General features: G+C 41.5%; 1 protein-coding gene across 1 annotated transcript; it reads left to right on the top strand.

The window, feature by feature from the left end:
- The first annotated feature begins 4807 nt into the window (after positions 1-4807).
- DDX21 (DExD-box helicase 21) lies at positions 4808-24066 on the top strand. Its single transcript, XM_054982485.1, has 15 exons — positions 4808-5227; positions 8284-8544; positions 9639-9714; positions 10895-11073; positions 12220-12337; positions 12872-13057; positions 15302-15447; positions 15594-15743; positions 16615-16776; positions 17383-17502; positions 18885-18958; positions 21480-21639; positions 22036-22170; positions 22804-22848; positions 23811-24066. Exons 1-15 carry the CDS (start codon positions 4823-4825, stop codon positions 24000-24002), a joined length of 2409 nt encoding a protein of 802 aa, XP_054838460.1. The 5' UTR covers positions 4808-4822; the 3' UTR covers positions 24003-24066.
- Positions 24067-24531: the final 465 nt, after the last annotated feature.

Below are 24531 nucleotides of genomic sequence, written 5' to 3'. Positions count from 1 at the left end.
TGGGCAATAAATTTTCATAAAGAAATAGCAATGGAGGCATGGGAGCACTTGTGGAAGAATACAATTAAGATTACAACGTGTACGAATATTAGAGAAAATGTATACAAGATGATATACAGATGGTACCTAACACCGAAGAAAATTGCGCTGGGGAACACTAATATGTTAGATAAGTGCTGGAAATGTAAAAAGCACGAAGGATCATTATATCACATGTGGTGGACTTGTGAAGTAGCGAAGCAGTACTGGGGAGATATAATAGAAGTAATAAATGAGATTTTACAAATACAAATAAATAAGAACCCAGAATTGTTGCTACTGAACTTGGGGATGGAGAATGTTCCAGTGCAGCACAGAACATTGTTATTTTACATGACAGCTGCAGCAAGATTATTGTATGTGCAGAAATGGAAAGTGCAAGAAGTACCTACTGTAGAGGACTGGATTTACAAATTGCTGTACATGGAAGAAATGGACAAAATGACAAGAAAACTTAAAGACCAAGACCCAGAACAATTTATGGCAGACTGGGCGAAAATGAAACAATATTTGGAGAAAAAATGGGATGTGAAAGGAGAACTGTGGCAGTTTGAGAACTTTTAAACTATGATACTACAAACAGAAGAAGTGGGATTGATATATTAGAAAAAGTAATATAGCATACATATAGTAAGGGAAGAGGAAATTATTTAGAGTAATAAATGTTAGTAAGTTAGAATATTAACTTAGTTATTATTAAGTTTGGATTATGGTTAAGTATAAGATATGAGAAGTATGCTGTTAATTATGGGAAGAAGTATTAGTAAAATTAATTTGATAAGTATGTTATTAATTTTGCGAAGAAATATCAGTAAAACTAATATAGTATGTATAGATTATAGAGTAATTAGGGCTTAGAGTAAGGATTGTTATGTAGGGATGCTTGATTGTTTAATATAGGATATGTTAAGTAATAAAGGGGGTAGAGGGTTGGAAAGCTGTTGGAAGTCAAGAAGGAGGGGGGGAAAGGGTGGGGGTTAGGTTAGATTTAATCAGATAGGGTTTAATTGAAATATTGTTTGAAATTATGCTCACCAATAATTTTTTTTAAAATATATATATATATATATTTTTAGTATAGATCTATATCTAATGACAACTGAAAACTGACTTGGTAATGTGAACAATTGGAAGGGTAGGTCCCATTATAGAAACAGAGTAGGGCAAGAACCTAAATTAATGTGAACTCCAACTGTAAGTTAAAATGTAAAAATCATATTTTTTGGTCTGAGCTGAAATGATGAGCTGAAATTAAGTCCTATGCCAATCTAAAGGTCTAATTTTCATAAAGGTATTGAGGAGTCAAGAGCAGAAATGATGACTTTTATTAACTCAAAGTACACCTCTACTTCCTTAAGTGGCTTCTACCACCTGTGCCTTGTATTTGACATTAAAAGTAACCTTTTGGTGTTTAAAAAAACAAGATACACAGGGTGCCAGAAAAGTAATAAGAAAAGGCACATGGCCTGTTTTGCTATAGTTCAGAAAACAGATCAACCATAGGTGTTTGGGTTCTAGAATCCAATCTCGGGCACTAGCCTCAATATGCTGAGAATTCCTAAGGGATAACGTGTGCAATAGCTGCAAGTAAAACCTCGCTCACTTATGTTAATTCACCAGAGACATTGTTTGAATTCACTTTCTAAAGAAAGAAAATGGCTGTGGACAAGTCTGTGTTTATGACCAATGCTGAGGGCGCATCAGTGTCATATACCAGTGTCGTATACCATGAGCTCTGCACTATATTAGTCACTCATCTGGTAGAGAATGACCTGAAGCTTCCTGTTTTTCCTCCCATTCCATTCAAGACCCTATAGATTAATCTCCAAGATTTAAGAATTGAGTTGGTACTACGGGGAGAATTGTTGTCCGTCTGATGCAAGGAGCCTTTCACTGGCTGAAGGAGCATTGCACTGGCGGTAGAGCCATGTTCAGCCATCAGAAGGTTCCCGTTAGCAAAACAGGATCAACCCTTGGCAGAGATCTTATGCCATCTTTTGGCCCCTCAGTTATGCAGAGTCCTGCCTAGTGATATATGCAGCCCAATCCTATACATTGGAGAATCATGGGATAGAATCCTAACTAGTAAAGATTCCAGTAGCTACTGGATTCTTTACTATTTTGCTACTACAGACTAACACGGCTAACTCCTCTGGATCTAATCCTAACTAGAAAACAAATTGCACTATGATTATCTAACTACACTGATTGAGGCCTAAGTCAGTTATCATTATCATCATTATCACAACAACATTTGATTTATATACTGCCCTTTAGGATAACTTAACACCCACTCAGAGACGTTTACAAAGTATGTTATCCCCACAACAACAATCACCCTGTGAGGTGGGTGGGCTGAGAGAACTAGAAGCTGTGACTGACCCAAGGTCACCCAGATGGCTTAAAGTGGAGGAGTGGGGAATCAAACCCGGTTCTCCAGATTAGAGTCCCACCACTCTTAACCACTACACCAAACTTCAATATTTTAAATTTATACCCTCAGAAAATCATCAAACATCAAGCAGGTAAGTGCCAAATGGACCATCAAAGAATCTTAACACAGTCATGTAAACAGGTGGTACATCAAAAATTAATGTTATCAGCATACATTTCTTAGTGTCCGAAGTCACTCATATAAACATATAATTCAATATTTTAAATATACATTAGGACTTAGATCAGTGTAGTTAGATAAGCACGGCGTAATTTGTTTTCTAGTTAGGCAGTCCTATACATTGCCAGAAATGTCACACATTATTGAGTGAGACTTTGTCTCTTGAAAGTTAGAGGAGCAGGTATGTTAGTCTGAATCTGTACTCGCTGATATACCTCCTCGCTGAGGTTACCAGTTCATGTATTTGATGCAATTCAGCCTATGAAATCTTATACCATGAATACATTTTGTCTTTAAGCAAGTGTGGTGTAGTGATTAGAGTACTAGTCTAGAATGTGGGAGACCTAGGTTCAAATCCTTACTCTGCCATGAAAGCTTGCTAGGTGATCTTGGGCCAGTCACATACCTAACCTACCTCACAGGCTGGTTGTGAGGATAAAATGGAGGAGAGAAGAATTATATAAACTGCTTTGGGTCCCCATTGGGGAGAAATGTGAGGTAGAAATGAAGTACCTAAATAAGGTGCCCCAGAATTCTTGTTTCCCAAAGTGTGTGCATAAGATTTGGAGCCTAATAATTTTTGTAGCTATAAGCCAGTGTCAAAAGACAGCCAGTATTGTATAGTGATTGTGTTGGTCTAGAACCTGGCAGGATAACCCAGGTGAACCCGATCTCTGTCAATTTCAGAAGCTAAGTAGAGTCTGACTTGGTTAATAATTAGATGGGAGACCTCCAATGAAGACTATGGTTGCAGAGGCAGGCAATAGCAGCCCACATTTTAGTCTCTTGCTATGAAAACCCCACTAGGGTCGCCATGTCAGCTATGACTTAATGGCACTCTCTATCACCAGGATCTGGAAGGGCCAGGTTCAAATCCTCACTCTGCCATGAATATTCAGTGGGTGATCTTGGGCCAGTCGCCCTCTCTCAACTTAACTTGCCTCACAGGATTATTATGAGGATAAATAGAAGAGAGTAGAATGAAGATATAAGCTTCTTGAGAACCATTCTACGGAGAAAAGTGTTTGAATAAATATATAAATAAATAAAATGATTAACTTCCTACAGTTGAAAGGCAAGGAAACTATAGGAAACTCAAGTACTCAAGAGGAGGAAAGGAGGTACATGAAAAAATGCAATTAACTGCAAATGTTATTGTGGCCAAAAATCAAGGTATATAGAACATTATATATGTATTCATGGGGTCTCAGGAAGTTAAATGAAAAATTATAATTGAAAATGTAGGTCAATTGAAAGATGCTGCTCCAGGGAAATTGTTTCTCACAGTAAAGCTTGCACTGCTGTCTGTAATCATATGAATTTATTTTTTCTATGTGCAGCAAAAAATTTTCTATGTACAGGCTTGGATTCAGGGTCATTTGGGGCTGCAGCCACAAGGGAATAGTGCAGGTTTGTTGTACAGATTACTGAGATAATGTTTCTGAAGCATGTTCATCTCTATTATTAATTTTTTTTTCTCATTTAAGGACATTCCTTGAAGAGTACTGCTAAGCAACCAATCAGCCTTGATTTAACACACTTCAGGATAGAAACTGTCCTTTTAGGAAACTAAATCAATATATTCCAGCAGCTGTTCTTTTTAGTGGGATTAGGCTGCAGATCTGTGATTAAGATATTTTATCCTCAAACGCATTTGAAACTGAAGGCAAGCTTCTTCCTTAGATCTGTGAATTGATGCCTTAAACACAGGCCTACCTCAGTTACACAAGAGGCGAGACTCTAACGCACGAGCGACCGGTTTGCTGCAGCAGCTGATGGCTGGGGCTACCCAGGCGGGAAGGAGAAAAGGGAGAATCCGCCTCTCCTCTCAGGGAGCGAAGCGGTTTCTGGCCAGGGCTTTTAAGAAAGCTTATGCTCGACCCCAGTGCCTTATGCACATTAAGGACGAATAAAGAACTGGGGACGAACATCAGCCTCGTCTAGAACATTTAAAGCCGCGTGAAATGGCGGGACGTTTTTTGCTGCCGCACGGCGACACCTGAGGTTGGGCCGCCCTCTCTGAGGCGCCTCCCTTCCGCGCCGGCGGCGTCAACGCGGGGAAAGGAGTCGGCTGACCTGAGGGAGGGAAGCGGCCGCTCGTCACGGCCTGAGGGTGGGCGGAGCAGCAGCGCTTCAGCCCGGGGGAAGCAGCCGGCGCCGCATGAGGGAATGGGCGGGTGGCGTGGCTGCTTAGGGCAGCGGGTGGCGTTGGCGGCTCTGCGGCTGACGGGCTTCCCGCTGTTCCCCCTCGGTAAAGGCCGCTGCGCCATCCCCTTCTGCCCTCTGCCTGGGATCTCTCAACCCGTCTCCCCCTGCCGGCGCGGCCACTCCACCGCCGCCTTCCTCAAGCGGGCGCCGCCTCGTTTCCTCTTGAGCGCCGGCGGGGCGGAGCTCTTTCCTTTCACGCCGTCCTCGGCCCTGAGCGGTCGCTTCACCCACCACCACAGCGGCGAAGAGTCCCAGGAAATGCCCGCAGCCCCTCGGCCCGACTGCCAGAGCGAGGACGAGTTCGAGCCTGAGAGCCTCATGGAGGCCGAGACCGCGGTGGAGAGCAGCAGCGGAAGGAGGCGCAAGGTTTGTGGGCCGGGGGAGGCCGAGTGGGCCTCGTGGCTGGTGGCAGCGAGTGGAGAAGGAAGCCGGCTCTGGGAGGGAGGAGTCGTAGGCGGGGACGGTAGCAGGAAAAGGACGCGGCTTTGCCTGAGGACCGAGCGGCCTATCCGCATGCTGGCGACGAGGCTGTTATTTTGGCCTCCATGCGGCCCTGACTGCGTTATTGTGGCTGGGCGAGATCCCGGTGGATGCCACACTTGCCGAACCCGAAATGACCTTTCTTCCAACGGGGCGCAATGGATCATAGCCACGTTGCGGACTTAATGACGAGGCTCCTTTGGTTATCTTAGACAAAGGAGTAAAATATCCAGAAACTTTTCCGTCACGGGTGTGTGTGTGTTTAAAGGGAAACGTGTGCAGTACTTTATCAAGCCTGAACGTATTTTACTGCTTTAACACTATGAAATGTTTCGAGTGTATCTTAGCGTATGATATTTATTTTATTTGTCATTTATATTCCGCCTTTCTCACCGAGACTCAAGGCAGATTATGTAGTGTGAGATTATTACAATCAGTAGCAAGGACAAGGGCAGGCATTTCCCTACAGTGTCAAGAACATTTCCATAAACAATGTCGTAGGGTAAATGAATACAAGTTTACAAAGACATAGGAAGGATCCAGTATGAGGTTGAAGAATTGCTGAAACAGAACATAATCAATTCTAGTACACAACACGAAGCACAGGTAGTATATAGGATTATACATTTAAAGCAACAGATAATATGTAAGGCAACATAATGGTGAAGTCTATGGTTCTTAACTCATTAGCAAAACATTTGGAACCCCTTTCCTACAATCCCACCCTCCTAGCTGAGAAAAAAGCCTTTTTGAATAATTCAGTTTTGCATCGTTTGTGGAAAGCCAGGAAAGTGGGGGCTCTCCTGACCTCCTCAGGTAGGCCATTCCATAAGGTAGGGGCCACCACAGAGAAAGCCTGTGTACGGGCTGCTGTTGATTTCGCCCATGTACAGGCTGGTACCTGCAAGAGACGCTGTTCAGATGAACGAAGCTACCATGGAGGAACATAGGGAGGTGGTCCAGTAGGTATGCTGGACCAAGGCCGTGAAGGGCTTTGTATGTAATAACTATTACCTTGAACTGAGCATGGTAACTGATAGGTAGCCAATAGAGTGACTGTAGGATGAGAGTGATGTTGAAGCTCCTGCTCGCACCTGATAATAGCTGAGCCGCAGCATTTTGTACCAATTGGAGCCTCCTTGTTAACTTAGATTGGAGACCAATGTATAATCCATTGCAGTAGTCAAGTTTTGATGTTACCATAGCATGGATCCAGGTGACTAGGTCAGCTGTGTCGAGATAAGAAGCCATTTTCCAGGCTAGAGTGAGATTGTAGTAAGCATTTTTTGCAGCTGCCTTAACTTGTTTTTGTAGTAGCACCACTGGATCCAGTATAACCCCTAGGCTCTTAACTGAGTTTGCAAGGGTCAAGTGAACTCCATCGAAAGTGGAGAGTACATTTTTCAAGATTTCTGACTTCCCAACAAGCATCACTTCAGTCTGGGTACAATTTTAATTTGTTATTTTTCAGCCATTTCACTATGGCTGTCAGGTAGCGATCTAAGATTTCTACTGCATCCTGTGGGGACTTGGATAGCGAGATATAGAGTTGGGTATCGTCTGCATATTGATGACATCCAACTTCATAGCTGCGATTGAGTTCTCCTAAAGGTTTTACGTAGAGGTTGAATAACATGGGGGATAAGATTGTGCCCTGTGGAACCTCACAAGATAGTTCCCATTCTGGAGGTAGCTGATCTCCGATGGCAACCCTTTGAGTCCATTCCATGAGAAAAGATTTAAACCAGTCCAAGGCACGAGTGATGCCCACTTCTGTTTCTAAATGGCTCAACAGGATAGCATGGTCTACTGTGTCAAAGGCTGCAGACAGATCCAGGAAGAGCGATAAGGAGGCATGGCCTTTGTCTATATTCAGACAGAGACCATCCACTAACACTACTAGTGCTGTCTCTGTCCCATGCCCTGCTCTGAATGCTAACTGAAAAGGGTCTAGAGCGCTAGAGATTTCCAAGAAGATCTGGAGTTGGTCAGCTATTGCTCTCTCAATCACTTTTCCCAAAAAAAGCAGATTAGAGACTGGATGATAATTAGCCACATCAGTTTTGTCTAGAGATAGTTTTTTAATTAGTGGCCGGATAACTGCCTGTTTGAGCAGCTGGGGGAAGGCACCCTGAGTTAGCGATTGATTTACAGTAGATATCAGTGGTTCACTTATGTGATACTATCTTGATTTTAACAGCCAAGATGGGCAAGGATCAAGCGCACAAGTAGTGGCTTTCATAGATGCCAGGATCTTGTTAAGGTCTGTCATTGTAATTGGTTCAAAACAATACAAATATATTGTGCCATTTGTTATGAAACTTAACGATATAAATGTCTTTGTTTCTGACAAGCAAAATTGTGAGTATAGCCAATACTGAAGAGCAAGATTTGGGTCCAGCAGCCCCTTAAAGACCAACTAGATTTCCAGGGTATGAGCTTTTTCAGAATCAAAGCTCCCTTTGTAGGATAGATGGAGTGGACTAAGGGAGCTTTGACTCTTGAAAGTTCATATCCTGGAAATTTAGTTGCTCTGCATGTTCTGAAATGCTAAATAAACTAAAATTAAAAACCTAACCCTCTGTCGTACTGAGTCTGCTACCATACATCTAGCTTTTGTTCTTGTTTTCATAAGATTATGTGTGAATTTCTGACTAGTAAAATGTAGAAGAAAACAACTTGACCTAGGAAACAGTACCTCATATTTTGCTCTGAGTGCTAGTCATTTGTATTGTCAAACGAGCAAAAAACAAGAAAATAATGTAAGATTTGCAGTTTAGGGGTGGTTTCTATTCTGATCGGTTTCTAGAGTAGTGTTGGTGTGAGGTTTTTATTCTCCATAGTGACAAATAATAAGAAAACACTAGAGTTTTCCATGAAAACCTTCGTGTATTTTAATGGAAGGTTATTAATTCTTCACTGTTAACATTTTTACCTTTCAGAAGGTTAAAAAAGAGAAATCTAAAAAGCACAAACCAAAAAAGGAAAAATCCCAGCAAGATGAGAATGAGCTTTCAGACACAGAATTGGAGCCTCCCAAGCCAAAAAAGATTAAGAAAAAGAAAGGAGCGGATGGTGATACTGAAGCAGTCATTGCAGAATATGAGACACAAACCCCTGTAACTAATGGGATTGCCCATTCAAAAAATGAAAGTAAATCTGGGGATGGATCAAGTACAGAGTGCGACAGTGACCAGGATCAGGTGAGATTATGCCTTCACATGTTTTCTTTTCTATAATTATCTACTTAATTTGTTAATTAATGTGTTCAGTTCTACTGAATGTTAAAAGAAGTGGCAGAGTAAATTCTGTGATTTCTAGTTTTTCTTGGAATCGTAGGCCAATAATTTGACGAAAAAATGAATTAGTTCATTAAGGCTAGGTCTCCAGAATGTCTCATATTTTAATTTTGCAGTCTATGCCTAATTCTTTTTTGTTATGTCCAGTTTCCATTCAAGCAAGGAGATGTTATTAATGTCAAGATGTAAGATTTATAAGCCATATGACTAGAGTTATGTATTCTGTCTCTCCCACCCTGCTGAACTCAGTTATTTCAAATAAAATATTTCAAATAAAAAATGAAAGATCAGCTACACAGGTACAGTACAGGAGCCATTTTGTTTTGGATAGAAAATGTGACTGAAAACAAAATGCTATACAGAGTATCTCCAGTCTAAGCACCTTGAATTCAGTAGTAACACTGGAGTAGCTGCATATGATTGGACAGGAGCTATTCCGTCAAAACATCTGCTGTTTCTGGTTGCTTGCATTTCATATAGAATTGGTTGTATAACTTCCCGTTGGCTAAATTGGCCTGTTTCTAATTTTATGCATCTAAACTTAAAAAGGAAATTAAAAGAATGAAGTGTGTGTGTAAAAAATAAACAGATTCTTAGAAAAAATGTTTCATTTATCAACTTTGTTACGATATCTATTCCAGCATGTCATACTATATTTCCTTTTGTGTGTAGATAATCAGTTTTGTAGGTGGCAATTTCCCATCATTTAGTCGTTCTCCTGGTTAATTATATTTCTGTCACCGAAATATTTTGTATTTAATGTTCTTGCTGTAAGACATCATGTTGTTCCTGTTCTTGTCTCTTACTTTCCTTGTATAAGTCAATAAGAAATATTTTGTAAAGAATGTAATTCCTTTATTTCCTGTATTATGATTCTTATTTTCTCCCAGTTCATGAGCTAATGAAAGCTTTTTCCAAATGAGGTAAAAACATCCACTTTTTTACAGTACTTCCAACACTTTCTAGAATTAAAAAAAAATTTTTTTTTAATCTAACAGGAATTGACTGCAGAGCAAAAGGAAGGAGACTTTGCCAATTTTAATCTCTCTAAAGGAATTATTGACCTTCTCAAAGGTATATGTTTACAGTCTGGAACAAAGCACGTTCCCCCCCCCTTCCCCTTGATCCACATCTTACTGTGTCTGGTTAGAACACAAAAGCAGCACAACTGCGCACCAGGCCATGGTCTGTCTAGTCTGGCATCCTCTCTCAGACAGTGGCCAGCCGACCAGTTGCTCCGGAAGGCCAACAGCAGGGCATAGAAGCTGAGGCCTTTCCCTGATGTTGCCTCCTGGCGCTGATATTCGTAGGTTTACTACCTCTAAAAATGACTGAATGTGTCTCTTTAGTCACTATGGCTGGTAGCCACTGATAGATCTGTCCTCCATAAATCTGTCTAATCTTTTAAGGCTTTCATTTATGACACCTGCTACAGTGGGTGACTGAGCAACAGAATGATAGATGAGATTTTGTAAGAACAAAATAATATGCAACACTGGAATTAAAAAAAACCTATGGCATATTGGCTGATGAGTTCTTGCTAACTGCAGTTACTAAGGAAAGAGATCTCAGAATTATAGTGGAAATCTAATTGAAAACAGCACAGTGCCCTGTAGCCGTGAAAAGGGGAAGTTATTGGAAATTTTTAGGAAAGCAATTGAAATTGATGTAAGTATTATGATGGTTACTATAGTGGCCACATTCTGAATCTTATGTGTACTTGATTGTATCAGAAATTACATAAGCTCTAAAAAAATATACAAAAAAGGACAGCTAACACTAGTCCCATACTGGGTTAGTTCAGTCTGTTATTTCAGTGGATTTAGGAGTAACTTTGAATAGGATTACTTTGTGAAATAGTCAGGAGGTAGGAACATTTCCACTACAAAGAAGGAGCTATGGATGTTGGGGCTTTGGAAAGATTGGATGAGGTCATAGAGAATGGGTCTGTCAGCTGCTATGCCTGTTCACCATATTCTGGAGATGACTGGCAATAGGATAGTCATCGCTTTCTGTTTGCAAGCAGTCAGAATGCCTAATTGGAGGTATCGTCATCTGATCCAGCAAAGAAATCCACAATGTGTCTTCAATGAGATGTATGGCGTTTTACATGTTTTTCTCCCTATGCGTCTTTGCGTTTTTTTGCTTTGATAGTAGTTTCCTGCATTAGATTGTATGAGTGTGTTAGTAGCTGTTAAATCTCGATAAATGTATATATCTTCCGTTTAAAAAATTTAATTGTGTTCTTCCACAGCTCGAGGAGTTAACTACCTTTTTCCTGTCCAAGTGAAGACTTTCAAGCCCATAAATGATGGCAAAGATGTGATAGCACAGGCTCGAACTGGAACTGGCAAAACATTCTCTTTTGCCATTCCTTTAATCGAAAAACTTCAGGGGGATCCCCAGGAAAGAAAGCGAGGCCGCACACCAAAGGTAATTAAATCAATGTTATAACCCTCACTTCAGAGAGAGAGAAAAAGAAGCGAGACTTTTTCAAGGCTCCCACAAATAGCTTGATCACCCAGATGATCCTTACATAAAACAATGGCATATCTGCTTACATTCTGTCTTTTGTTTTGGGGAGTCTCTTTGTGGGCCCATAGTCACTTGTAGATTATGTCTGAAAAATTGTGATTGTGCTGCTGGTGGAGAAAGCTAAACACTCTAATGATTAAAAGTGATTTAAATGGCTGTGAACAAGATGCTTTACAAAATGGAACTATTGGATGTGTTGTGCAGTGAATGCAGATTTTCTGTACATACGGTGGAAGCATAAAGTTGTGAAATCTCTTTGAACTGGTAATGTGCTAACATGCCTGTTTGCCGGACAAAGTAAGAAACGTCAGGAACTGATACAGAAACCGACTAGGTAATTGGTTAACAGTGGTCAGAATGATTGTATAAGGAATTTGGAAAAGTAAGGGTAAAACTCTTTCAAGAGAAGACTGGGTTTAGAAGCTATTGTCTACATGTTAAACAGGAAGATTTTCCGTACAATTCTAAATAGATTTACTCTTCTAAGCCCATGAGTTTATATAGGTGTAACTCTGTTTAGGATTCCAGTGTAAGCGGTATTTCCTAGTTATAGTGAAATTGGGGACCATATTGACTACTGTAATAGAACTTAGTCATTGGAAGCAGTTTGGACTGAAGTACTATTAATGCTCTCCACCTGCCATCCTGCAAATACTTTCCTGAGAGTAGGCCCTATTGAATAAACTGGGACTTCCGAGCAATCTGTTTAGGATTGCTCCATAAAAGAATTTCTTTATAACTCTTGATGATGAACTTTAAAACTTGTAAATACACATCAGCTTAGAAAGGCCTTTCTAACCTGATAATTTGAGATTGTTTTCTTTTTCTGTTTCCTTTCTTTCCCCCTATGAAACTTGCTGGTTTGTATAGAATTATACAACTATAGAAGTAAGATTTATTGTTGTTACTGCATCATGGATGTGTATTTCTAGTAAAATTAATTACAAAAAACTTTCTCTCTTAAGAACAAATGAGAATTGAGTTCTTATTAATATATTTCCTTAAGAGTAACAGCATTTCTAATTGATTTAATTGACTGTTTAGGTGTTAGTACTTGCTCCAACCAGAGAATTGGCAATGCAGGTAGCCAGAGACTTCAAAGACATCACAAAGAAACTCACTGTGGCTTGCTTCTATGGAGGAACAGCATACAATGGACAATGTAAGCCGCTTTGGGGGTTTTCCATACTGTTTTCCCAGTGGGTTTGTTTTGGATGGTTTTAACTGTCCTTGTGCTCAAGAGAGATGTGGTATAGTCTACAAGTTGCATATGGAGAATCTGTTTCTTTAAATCATGGATGAAGAGGCAGATAAAAAGGAAAAAATTACAGACCTTTCCTGTGAGTTTACTCAAGAAACTAGTCCCACTTGGAAGAGTGCATAGGATTGCAGTCTTATGTGACTGATGCTCTTCTAAAGAAAAAAAAGACAGCGGAAGCACTACAAAAATCTAAATGAGATGTACGTTCTGGAGGGTGGGATGGGGTGTGTGGTTCTACTAACATCATCCCTCAGAATTTTGGAACCTTTAGAGTTTTACCCTTGATTTGACCAAGCCTCATTACAGAAAGAAAGAAAGAGAATAGAAAAACTAGATGTTTTTGGTTCAAAGCAGCATTACTATTTCTACTTCATTTCAGTCCTTGAAAATTTATCATTTAGCAGATTTCTGTGTAAACATTGACTTCCTTTTCAGTTGATTTAATTCGGAATGGCATTGATATCCTGGTTGGGACTCCAGGCCGAATCAAAGATCACCTTCAAAATGGCAAACTGGATATATCCAGTCTAAAGCATGTTGTCCTGGATGAGGTTGACCAGATGTTGGACATGGGCTTTGCTGAGCAAGTAGAGGAAATCTTAGCATATGCATATAAGAAAGGTAAGTACTTCACCTTGTGCACATGTCATCTCAGGCAGAGAAGATTCTGGAATTTTTTGTAGGAGCTCTAGCTGGGCTCTTGCTCATGTTCACTGTTGGTGGCATTCTGTACCTCCTGGAGAGGACTGATGGGAAGTACTTAAGGTGAAAAGTTGAACTAGAGTTATTTTGCCTTTTCTAATACTGATTCTGTGCCGTGGGACTTCTGTCCAATATATTTAATTTAATTTAATTTATTATATTTATATTCCGCCCTCCCTGCTTTCGCAGGCTCAGGGCGGATAACAAATACAAACATGTTTAAAAACATTTAAAAACATTAAATAATACATTTAAAAACATTTAAAAACATTAAATATAACAATTCATGCTGCCCAGTGGTTCATACATGCCTCTGTGTTTGCATAGGGGTGATGGTTTAACCCCCCCTTCACGGGGGGGGGCGGGCACTGCCCGGCGTTAGCCATATGCCTGGCGGAATAGCTCTGTCTTACAGGCCCGGCGAAATGCAAGCAAATCTTGCCGGGCCCTTGTCTCGCAAGACAGAGCATTCCACCAGGTCGGGGCCAGGACTGAAAAGGCCCTGGCCCTGGTCGACGCCAGGCGGGCCTCCCTAGGGCCAGGGACACTTAAAAGATGTTTTCCGCCAGAGCGGAGAGTTCTCCGGGGCTCATATGGTGAGAGACGGTCCCTCAGATACGTCGGTCCCAGTCCGCGTAGGGCTTTGTAGGTTAACACCAAAACCTTGAACCTGATTCGGTACTCCACTGGCAGCCAATGCAGCTGGCGTAGCACCGGTGTAATATGCTCCCACACCGGTGCTCCAGCAATGACCCGCGCTGCTGCATTCTGTACCAGCTGTAACCGCCGGATCAGGCCCATGGGAAGCCCAGCGTAGAGCGCGTTACAGTAATCCAACCTAGAGGTGACCATTGCTTGGACCACTGTAGTCATGTCACGGGGAGACAAATAAGGGGCAAGCTGCCTGGCCTGCCGAAGATAATAAAAGGAAGACCTGGCAACTGCAGTGATCTGGTCCTCCATCTTCAAGGAGGAATCCAGAATCACCCCCAGGCTCCTAACCCTCGGGGCCAGTGTAAGTGCTGCCCCATCAAGTGTAGGAAGCCGGGGTCCCAAAGCCATCTCCCCACGACCCACATACAGGACCTCCGTCTTCGTGGGATTCAATTTCAGCCGACTTTGTCTCAACCAACCAGCCACAGCCTCAAAAGCACGCTCCAGGGCATCAGGGGCCGATCCAGGCTGCCCGTCCAACAACAGATAAAGCTGGGTGTCATCCGCGTATTGGTGACACCCAAGCCCGAAACTCCGCACCAGCTGGGCGAGGGGGCGCATATAGATATTAAATAATAATGGAGAGAGTATCGCTCCCTGTGGCACACCACAAACCAGTGGCCTACGAGATGACACCCTCTCCCCGAGCGCCACCCTCTGTCCCCGATCGTGGAGAAAGGAGACCAGCCACTGCAGTGCTGTCCCCTGAATCCCCACATCGGCAAGGCGGTGGGTCAAAAGCTCATGATCGACCGTATCAAACGCTGCTGACAGATCCAGCAAAATCAGCAGTGCTGATCCGCCCTGATCCAGATGTCTGCGGAGATCGTCTGTGAGGGCGACCAACAATGTCTCGACCCCATGTCCCGGGCGGAAACCAGACTGGAAGGGGTCTAGGGCTGAGGTCTCCTTCAGGAAATTCTGCAGTTGCTTCTCTGCCGCCCGCTCAATCAATATGTCCAAGGTGTAATATCACCTGGTATGAAGAAATGGGCTATATCCACTTTGGGCACAAATTATGTTTCACAAATTTAAATATAAATTGAAAAATTGATTGTTACATTGAGATATCCCTGTACATCACTTAGGGTACAGAATGACATTATGGAAAGATCTGCTGTGGAGCTGCCTTTCTAAGGAATCTGAGAAGTGCTTTTCAGTTGAAATGTTTTAAATCTAGATTGAGGACCATGCTCAGAAGTATGCATTGTGGCATTATGTTACCTAAATGAGTATGTTCCTGTTATGTTTTCTACACTTTCTCTATCCGAAGTACCTTGAGATGTGTGATACTCAGAAAAGGTTATGGGCACATAAAGTTTCAATTAGTTAATCTCTTCTTTGCCTTTTAATTTGTGGATTTTCTTTTGCCTCTGCTTGTTCTCATAGGTATTATTGTTCTTAGTTGAGTTATTTTAAATTTATGACACAAGATGTTTTGTTTTAAAGATTCTGAAGACAATCCGCAGACATTACTTTTTTCTGCAACTTGCCCACATTGGGTTTACGACGTAGCAAAGAAGTATATGAAATCCAGATATGAGCAAATCGATCTTATTGGGAAGAAGACTAAAAAGACTGCTATGACCGTAGAAGTAAGTTACTTGTTCATAGTAAAATTGTTTGCTTTGTAAGCTCAAGATAAGGATAATACAGTTAGCTTTTTAAAATTCTTAGTGACAGTATTCATTTGTTTTCCTTGCTGATCTATTGCTAACTAACATTAATTTATTTCTGACAGCATTTGGCTATTGAGTGTCACTGGTCCCAAAGAGCAGCGGTCATTGGAGATGTTATTCAGGTCTACAGTGGTAGTCATGGACGGACTATCATCTTTTGTGAGACAAAAAAGGACGCAACTGAACTGGCTCTGAATGCCTCAATAAAACAGGTGCAAAAAGAATTGTTTTTAATGTGCATTGAATTGCTCACTGAGAGAGATCAGGAGGGATCAAAAATTAAACACAGAATCCTTGGATCCTCAGATACGACGTCTCTCTTCATGAAGACTAGATCTTTCAAACTGCTTTTAAATTCAGAGATCCAGGATTAAGTGATCCTCTTATCCTACGACTAAAATAAACTCTCTTTTGGGGTTGAAAATTGGATTCGTATTTGTCAGTCATCTTCTATCTTCCTGCAAAAACTTTCAGCAATTAAACGATGCTTGTTTGTTGAACTATCCTTAATGTTCCTTGCAACTTCAGCAATGAATTTGAATCCCATCAGTCCCATCCCATTATATCTCATTGGCTTGTATTTGTAGATCAGACCCTCTGGCTTCATGTCTATCTGTTTACTTCTCTATATTTAGTAGGTAAAACACACATTTTTGACATACTCCAATGTCATTCTTTCTGGCTTCAGGAAAAGCAGCATTGGAGGCTGTGTGTCTGTTCCAATAGATTCTGATACATCTTCTAGACATACAGAATTATTTCAGCAGATTACAGTTCTCAGAATGTTTTGCTTAGTCTTAGATTCCCCTTGGAGTTGCTTGCCATTTCAACTCTCATGTATATTGTTTTTTACAGTAAATTTGTCTGGTAAGGTGTGTGTTCGAGCATGGAATGAATACATAGTGTTTTCTATGAAAGGGGGAAAGAAACAAAAAATGGTATGTCAGAATTCAGGTCACACATTCAGTTCTGGCATCCAAAATGCACATGGTGCCCTCTGTAAAAAAGGAAATTTGGACTTTGTAATTTGGACTATATTGCTGTTAACTTTGTTTAATTAACACTGCCCTTTTTGTACTTAAGGATGCACAATCTTTACATGGTGACATTCCACAGAAGCAAAGAGAAGTCACACTAAAAGGCTTTCGAAGTGGATTATTTGGAGTTCTAGTGGCAACTAATGTAGCTGCTCGTGGTTTAGATATCCCAGAGGTTGATCTGGTAATACAGAGTTCACCACCAAAAGTAAGTTATTAGTTTGGGGTGGTGAGAGAACTTGATTAAAACTTGATTAAAACTTGCAGTTATTTTCATATTATGTGACATATAACTTAGTTGAACACATTACCAGCCTGGCTGTCGGAACCTTGTTATATTGTGAGGAGTTCCTAATAATCATAAATATTATTAAATGCCAGTTTATAAATTCTTCATTTACTGATTTGTGTGGATTTACACAGTTGTGTTCTTACTCTCCAGAGACCTTGAGGAGACATCTTGCAGTGAAATGTATAAAATCTAGTTTCCTGAATGAATACAATATATGCTTAGCTTGATTTTCTTGGCATCAGATGTGCATGGTGGTGAAATAACAAGGTGCCTGTGGAGAGAAGGAATTGACCAGAAATCTTTCTGCACTGTTTCCCTTCTTGTCTGTCTGTTAACCATCGTGTGTAGTTGACTAACAGTGCAATCTTAAGAGTTACTCCAGTCTAAGCCTTTTGATTTCTTAGAATTGTACTGTAAATGTTACTTTGTGTCAGGTCAGTAAATACTAGCTTTTAGGTTTGCATCTCTGTCATTTTTGTGTAAGGCGATATAAATTTCTCATTCGAGTTTTGATTTCTGAAGGATGTAGAGTCCTATATCCATCGTTCTGGGCGCACAGGCCGAGCTGGACGAACTGGAATTTGTATCTGTTTCTATCAGCGCAAGGAAGATTTTCAACTAAGACAAGTAGAACAAAAAGCGGTAACTGTCTCTGGATTTCTTGTGGTTTTAATTTCATGTATGTGTTGAGTAGGGGTGTGCACGGTTTTTCACGTCGGGTTTTCCATTTCGGGTTTACTCAAAGCAGGAAAAAAATCCGGAGTAACCGGAATCCTGAAGCAGCAAGCCGCTTCATGATTCAGGTATTTTAACTGCTTCGGTATGTTCTATAAAGATTTGGAGCATACCAAAGTGAAAAAACTAGGGAAGCTTTGTCCTGGCCCAGCCCCCCCCCCTCCGAACAGCTGGGCAGTGAAGGAGGCGGCACTTTAAACCCTCTGCCCTTGCTCCAGCTGAATGGCAGCTCTACTAGTCAGCTGGAGCAAGGGCAGGGGGTTTAAAGTGACCATCTGTGCTGCTTGTAAGTGGTGGAGGGTGTTTTAAATTTGCGCCCTTGCTCCAGCTGACTTGCAGGCTCCACCAGCCAGCTGGAGCAAGGGCAGGGGGTTAAGGCCTGCATGCACCTGCCCCACACCCCGCTAGCGGGGGCTGTGAGGCCGTTGCGGCCGGCACAGCTAAGTGGGGTTGCACGGGCCTGGTGCCCCACAGCGACAGCAGGCCCCAGCTTGGCTGGGACCACTTGCGCCTGCCCCTTGGCGCACCCGGGCGGCACCAGGAAGGAATCCAGCCAGGGCCATGGGCCCTAGGCCTGCTGCACCCACCCTCAGCCCTTGCTGGTAGTGCGGGCGGGAGGTGGTGGGCTGCGGCTCGGCCCAGCCAGGTGCCACAACTCGGCCGGGGCTGCGTGTGCCGGGCCTGCCCGCAGCCCTTGCGAGCAGTGCAGGCAAGAGGCGGTGAGCCGCGGATCAGCTGGACCGTGCTCATCCAGTGCGGCAGTCTGCTGGGCTGAGTGTTCTGTGGGTCCAGCAAATTGAAAGTACCCCCTGCGCCACTTGCAAGTGGCTCAGGGGTGCTTTAAACTTTAACCCCCCCTTGCTCCAGCTGACTGATGGAGCCTGCCAGTCAGCTGGAGCAAGGGCACAAACTTAAAGCGCCCCCGTGCCACTTTAAAAAAAGAACCCTGCCCTTTCTCCAGCTGAATGTCGGAGCTCACCAGTCAGCTGGAGCAAGGGCACAGGGTTTAAACGCCCCAAAGCTTTCTGAGGCAATCCAAATCACTTCGGAAGACTTTGATTTGGGATTCCCAAATTGGGCCCCCAGTGCTGTACACCCCTAGTGTTGAACATATCTTAGGCAAATGTTTTTTTGAAATGAAATAAATATTGGTAAGCACTTCATATACTGAAAAGTACTGTGGAAACTGTACATTAAATTATTTAAGTGTTGACAGTGTTAGCGCATATAGTTCAGCCAGCTGATAGATCAAACAACATGCCTTCTTACAAATTTTGTTTTAATTTCAGGGGATTATGTTTAAACGTGTAGGTGTTCCTACAGCAACAGATATAATAAAAGCCTCCAGTAAAGATGCAATCAGGTATATTCCTTGTTGGTTTGTGTTCAGAATTAACTTGAAAAGAATGCATCTTTCTCCTCTGCAGAAGTCTTGGATATTGGGGTTTGGGCTTGCTTCTGTCCTTGTTTACCAAGGTGTTCATGTGTCTTTTGCTTTCTGGGGACATGTGATTTGTGAAGTGTTTAGTTATCAGCAAAACATTGAAATTCACACCTACTATTCCAAGTAGTCACGTAATACCTTTTGTGTCTTGAAAAATGATTTGAAAATGAGTCATATAAGGAAGAATGTAAGCAGCAGAATTTAGCCGAACAGTTGATGCATGTATTTCATGCTGTCATTGAAATAAGTAGGTCTTCAGAAAGCTGCTGTAATGATCATGTTGGACATACTCTTGGGTGTTGAATGTAAATTGAATGGCTATTCTGAGTGTCAGCATCATTCCCTCTAATGGCAAAATAGATGGTCATGCTTGTCCATAGGTGCAGAAAAAAGAATATGCAGAACATTCTTGCATACTTGTGGAACCTCCAGCTAACAAAAAACCTTAGGTTGTATCTGCCCACTCGCCTAGCAGTGTAATTTTAGCAGAGAAGGGGAAAATCCTGAGAAATCACCCTGGTGATTTAACCTATTTTTTCCGTGGCCTGCATGGTTTTTTGTTCATGCCAGCACTTTGACTCCAAGCATCATAGTCAAAATGGACTATGGAAAGGAGGAAGGCTAACACTTTGTACATAGTTTTTTAAAAAAGCTAGGCTTCAAAATTAACCTGAGTTAAACTGAGCATATTCATTGCTCCCAGGAGGCACAGAATTAAAGGCATTTGAGTATCAAAAAGCAGTGGAGATGGGGGAGAAACATGTATAGGGATTGGGAAGTGAACCTGGTCAAGCCTCTAAAAGCTTGAAGTGGAAAATTTGGATCCAGGGAAATTTCCCAGTTGCTTACCCCCACCCCCACCCCCCGTTCTTTGCTGGCCTCCAGCTTGCTCCTAATTTTGCAAAGGTTCTTTGTAAAAGTAAATTTAACAAGGATTGCATTATCTAACATAAGAAATTCATGTAATAGGACAGACTTTAAGCAATATTTGTTTAACATAGGGCTATTAACATTGCCAATCTGGATGGCTCAGGGAGGGAAAAAAAGAATTACCCAATAGGATCATACTTAAAGCAACAGCTGTTGATTTTGCCCATGTGCAGGGTGGCACCTGCAGGAGACCCCGTTCAGATTAGTGAAGCTACCGTGGAGGAACATAGATAGGCGGTCCTGTAGGTATGCTGAACCAAGGCCATGAAGAGCCTTATATGTGATAGCCAATACCTTGAACTGAGCACAGTCCTTGCGCCCTTATCAAAGGGTCTCTGAGCTATTTCTTACAACCCATCCCTATTTGAATGAAAAACCCGTCCTGAATAATTCAGTTTTGCATAGTTTGTGGAAAGCCAAGAAAGTGGAAACTGTCCTGACCTCTTCAATTTGGCCATTCCATAAGATGGGGACCATCACAGTGTGTGCGTATCGGAAGTTGTTGATTTATCCCATTTGGAAGGGTGGTATCTGCAGAAGGCTCTTTTCAGATAAGCCAAGTTACCATTGTGGAGCATAGGGAGAGAAGTGGTCCTGCAGTTATGAGGGACCAAGGCCATGAAGGGCTTTGATATGATAGCCAAAACCTTGAATAGAGTCTGGTATCTGATGGGTAGCCAATGTAATGACTGCAGAATGGGAATAATATGCATGCTGTACCTAGATACTAATTGAGCAGTGATGTTCTGCACCTTCTGGTGTCTTCAAGCTGAGTGAGGGGAGACATATGTAGCGTGCATTATCGTGGTATGAATCCTGGTGTTCCAAACATCCACTGCAATGGGTAAAACTAACAACTACTGGTACATGTGCATTCTCTGTTGTGGCCTCCACCTTGTGGAATGGCCTTTCTGATGAGGTTAGGAAGGTTCCCACTCTGCTTACTGGGGACTATATTACTGTGTACTCTCCGTTGCTGTAAATATGCTGTGTAGTTTCTGCATTGTTCCATGTGTCATGTTTAAATATGCTTATGCCTTTATTACCAGGTTTGTTTCAGAGGTTTCATACTTCTACTGTCCAAATCCTAGTGAACTGTTTATTGGATGCTCTAGCCTGTTGATTGACTTAAACTATGTAATCCACCTTGAGTCTCAGTGAGAAAGTGGACTATAAATAATGTCAATAGATAAATTAATAATAGCTTCCTGCCCCTTCCATCCATTCTCCAGCCTTTGACAGTCAGCTGAATGCTCATTACTTTCCCAGCTGATTTCCTAGGGCAGCGAGAGAGGGGTCATATGAAACAGGCTTGCTTGCCTGACTTGTTGAGTGGTGGTTGTCATTAGATGCCAGAGACAGGAGTTGACCACTTCATTATGGGAAAAGATTTCCAGGCAATGTTCTAGCCTTCTAAGCATGTTAATATTTGTACTGGAATATTTCATATGTTTATGCAATGTATGTTTGTCATTCCATGTGTTAGATAATCTGCAAAACTTTTGCTTAGGTTTTTGGATTCTGTTCCTCCTTCTGCTATTGACTACTTCAGACAGTCTGCTGAGAGGCTGATAGAGGAAAAAGGGGCAGTGGAAGCACTGGCTGCAGCATTGGCTCACATTTCAGGAGCTACCTCCATTGAACAACGTTCCTTACTCAATTCTGATGTGGTAAATACATTACTGTAAAGTCGTAAGATGCTTGTGTATGTTTAGACACTTTGTTTCTGTGTTTGAGACTACTTTATGTTGGGTATGTGCTACCTGCTGTGGGTTGGGATGACATACTCCTGTTTACACTGTAATACCAACACAAGGGGAAAATATTATAAAACTGCCACATAAGGAAGAAGTGGTTTCTACTCAAAGAATTAGGCTCCTGTATTTAAAGAGGTGAATTTTGCAGTTTCCTGTTATATTGAATTGTATGTGTAAAAGGAAACAAATGTGTGGTGACCACTACGTTAAAATGAGCTACATGCTCAGTATGTCTCCCAATTTTTTTTTAATAGTATACTTATGTGGATTTTTTCTTGTAAACATATGCCCCTGCCTTGTTTTTGTAAGGGTTACGTGACCATGACATTTCAGTGCTCAGTGGAGATGCACAGCATTGGCTACGCTTGGCGGGGTTTGAAAGAACAGCTGGGTGATGACATTGACAGCAAAGTGAGCAGAATGCGTTTTCTCAAGGGCAAGACGGTAAGAAATACTGTTGTGTGCTTTTTGTAGGTGCTACTACTTTACGTGGGCATATTATTTAGCATTTCCTTGTCTTATCTGGTAATGTGGAAGTACAAGTTTTTGCACTTGGAAATGAAAGTGGCATTGGTAAAGCCATAGGTATATTATCCCTGTAATAAAAATCCTTCCATCATTTCAAAATGATGTTCAGGATGGCTGTGAATGAGAACTTACCAAGCATGTTGTGTGTATCAAAAGTTCTAAAATTAGCATGGTTATTAATTTTTGTTCATAATTTAAATAATTAGCACAGATCAAATAAAACCAGTATTTGTGAACTTAAGAGTTTTGTAGAAATACTTCCTGGTACAATTAGGTTTCCTATTTCTCCTTTATTGGTTTGTGATATTCTGAGACCATCCAGTGTTATCCTAAGACAGAATAGTACCTTTTTCTGGTGGTTCATACAGCTTTATAAGGTACTTAGCATTTACCAGAACATGGATTAGTTCATTTGGTCCCTATCTTTCAGTGGATGTCAAATGCAGAAGGCATCTTTGTAATACAGCAGGCACTCCTGCTGGTTGTTCCTTCAATGGATAAAAACTGTATTGAGTTCTCCAAAAAGTATTTATCTTTCTCTCTCTTTAGGGTGTGTGCTTTGATATTCCTGCAGCTGAACTGAGTAAAATCCAGGTGAGACTAAGCCCCCTCCCCCACTCCATTCTTCTTATGAATATGTGACAGAAAATGAACATCAAAATAAAATTGTGTTTTAAGTAAACACGAGTTTCCTTATGTGTACAATTGAAAAGTCCTAGTTTTTTGCTAAACTATTGTCGCCAGGTTTGTCAGTTAAATTAATTTGAACAGTTTTTGATACTTACGCAAATACATTTGGTAGGGCCAGAATATAAATTGATAGCTTGTAATTTTCTGCAGTAACTTCCTGGTTGACTCTTGATGACATTTTAGTTCTACTCCATTGCATTTAGGTAAAATTATGGGTTGCATCCTAACTCCTCCCCTCCATAGAACTTTTTGCTGTGCTCCATCCTAGTCCTTGGGGGCTGCATTTTGAAGAATATAGTGAGCTGTGTGAGAAGAGGAAATCTGTGTACTAAGAGTCTTGACTGTGCTCATTGTGCTTAGGAACCAACCCTATATTTTCAGGATTACACTCCCAGCTTATAGAGAGAGAAAGTTTGATGTAGTGGTTAAGAGTGCAGGACTCTAATCTGGAGAGCTGGGTTTGATTCCCCACTCCTCCACTTGAAGCCAGCTGGGTGACCTTGGGCTAGTCACAGCTCTCTGGAGCTCTCTCAGCCCCACCCACCACACAGGGTGTTTTATTGTGGGGATGATAATAACATACTTTATAAACCGCTCTGAGTGGGTATTAAGTTGTCCTGAAGGGCGGTATAAAAATCAAATATTATATACTGCTTACCTTTGCAAGCAACATATGTCTGTCTATAAAAAGAACACTAACAGAGAACAGTATACCCATAAGAGTGACAATCCCATTTTTAATGATTCCTTTTTTGTATTGTTTGGCTGTTGGAGGTTGTATAGCTCAAAAAGTCTTGATTTTAAATGTTTATGACCATAAGGCTTTTAAATTCACTGAAGTAATACAAGGCTTTCCTTTTCACTAGCAAATGTGGAAAGACTCAAGACGCTGGCAGCTTTCTGTGGCAACAGCATTGCCGGAGCTTGAAGAAACACCACGTGAGAGTGGCCGAGGTGGTGGTTCGGAATTTAGAAATGGAAGACGAGGTGGTGGCTTCAACCGACATGACCGATTCAGAAACAGGGGCCAAAAACGAAGTTTTGATCGGGCTTTTTGATAATAATATCGTACATGGGACTTAAATTTTTGGTTTTATCAGAAGTAAAGTCAGTTACACTTTCCTTTTTGTTACTGGTGTGGATTTATTGTCTTGAAGTTATTTGTTGAAAAGACAATCTGGATTATTCTAGTGCTAAGTAGCATTTTGGTATCCCACAACAATCCTGTGAGGGTAAACTGAGCTGAGAGAAAGAGTGTTGAGAGACAGTGTTTGACTTTGCAAGGCCACCCCTGAACTTCAGTGCAGGTGATGGTCTTTCTTGGAGTACATTTCACCTAATTGCTTCAACTATTTTTCTCTGGTACATGAAAAAATATCATTTGAAATCAGTCGAGAACATTAGTGGTTCATCTTTATACTTTTCCTGACTTCACTGTCATCAATATGAAAGGTATAATCCCATTGGTGGATATAGGACTGCACTCTGCTGCAGATGAGGGCCTGACACCCTATCGGTGTGAAATTTGGGGTGCAGTCTGTGATGGGGATCTTTGTAAGAAGGGTGATTGATCTGACCAAGGTATCC

This window comes from Eublepharis macularius, chromosome 6 (assembly GCF_028583425.1).
Source record: "Eublepharis macularius isolate TG4126 chromosome 6, MPM_Emac_v1.0, whole genome shotgun sequence".
Classification (NCBI taxonomy): Eukaryota; Metazoa; Chordata; class Lepidosauria; order Squamata; family Eublepharidae; genus Eublepharis; species Eublepharis macularius.
This window is presented reverse-complemented; position numbering and strand designations above follow the sequence as displayed.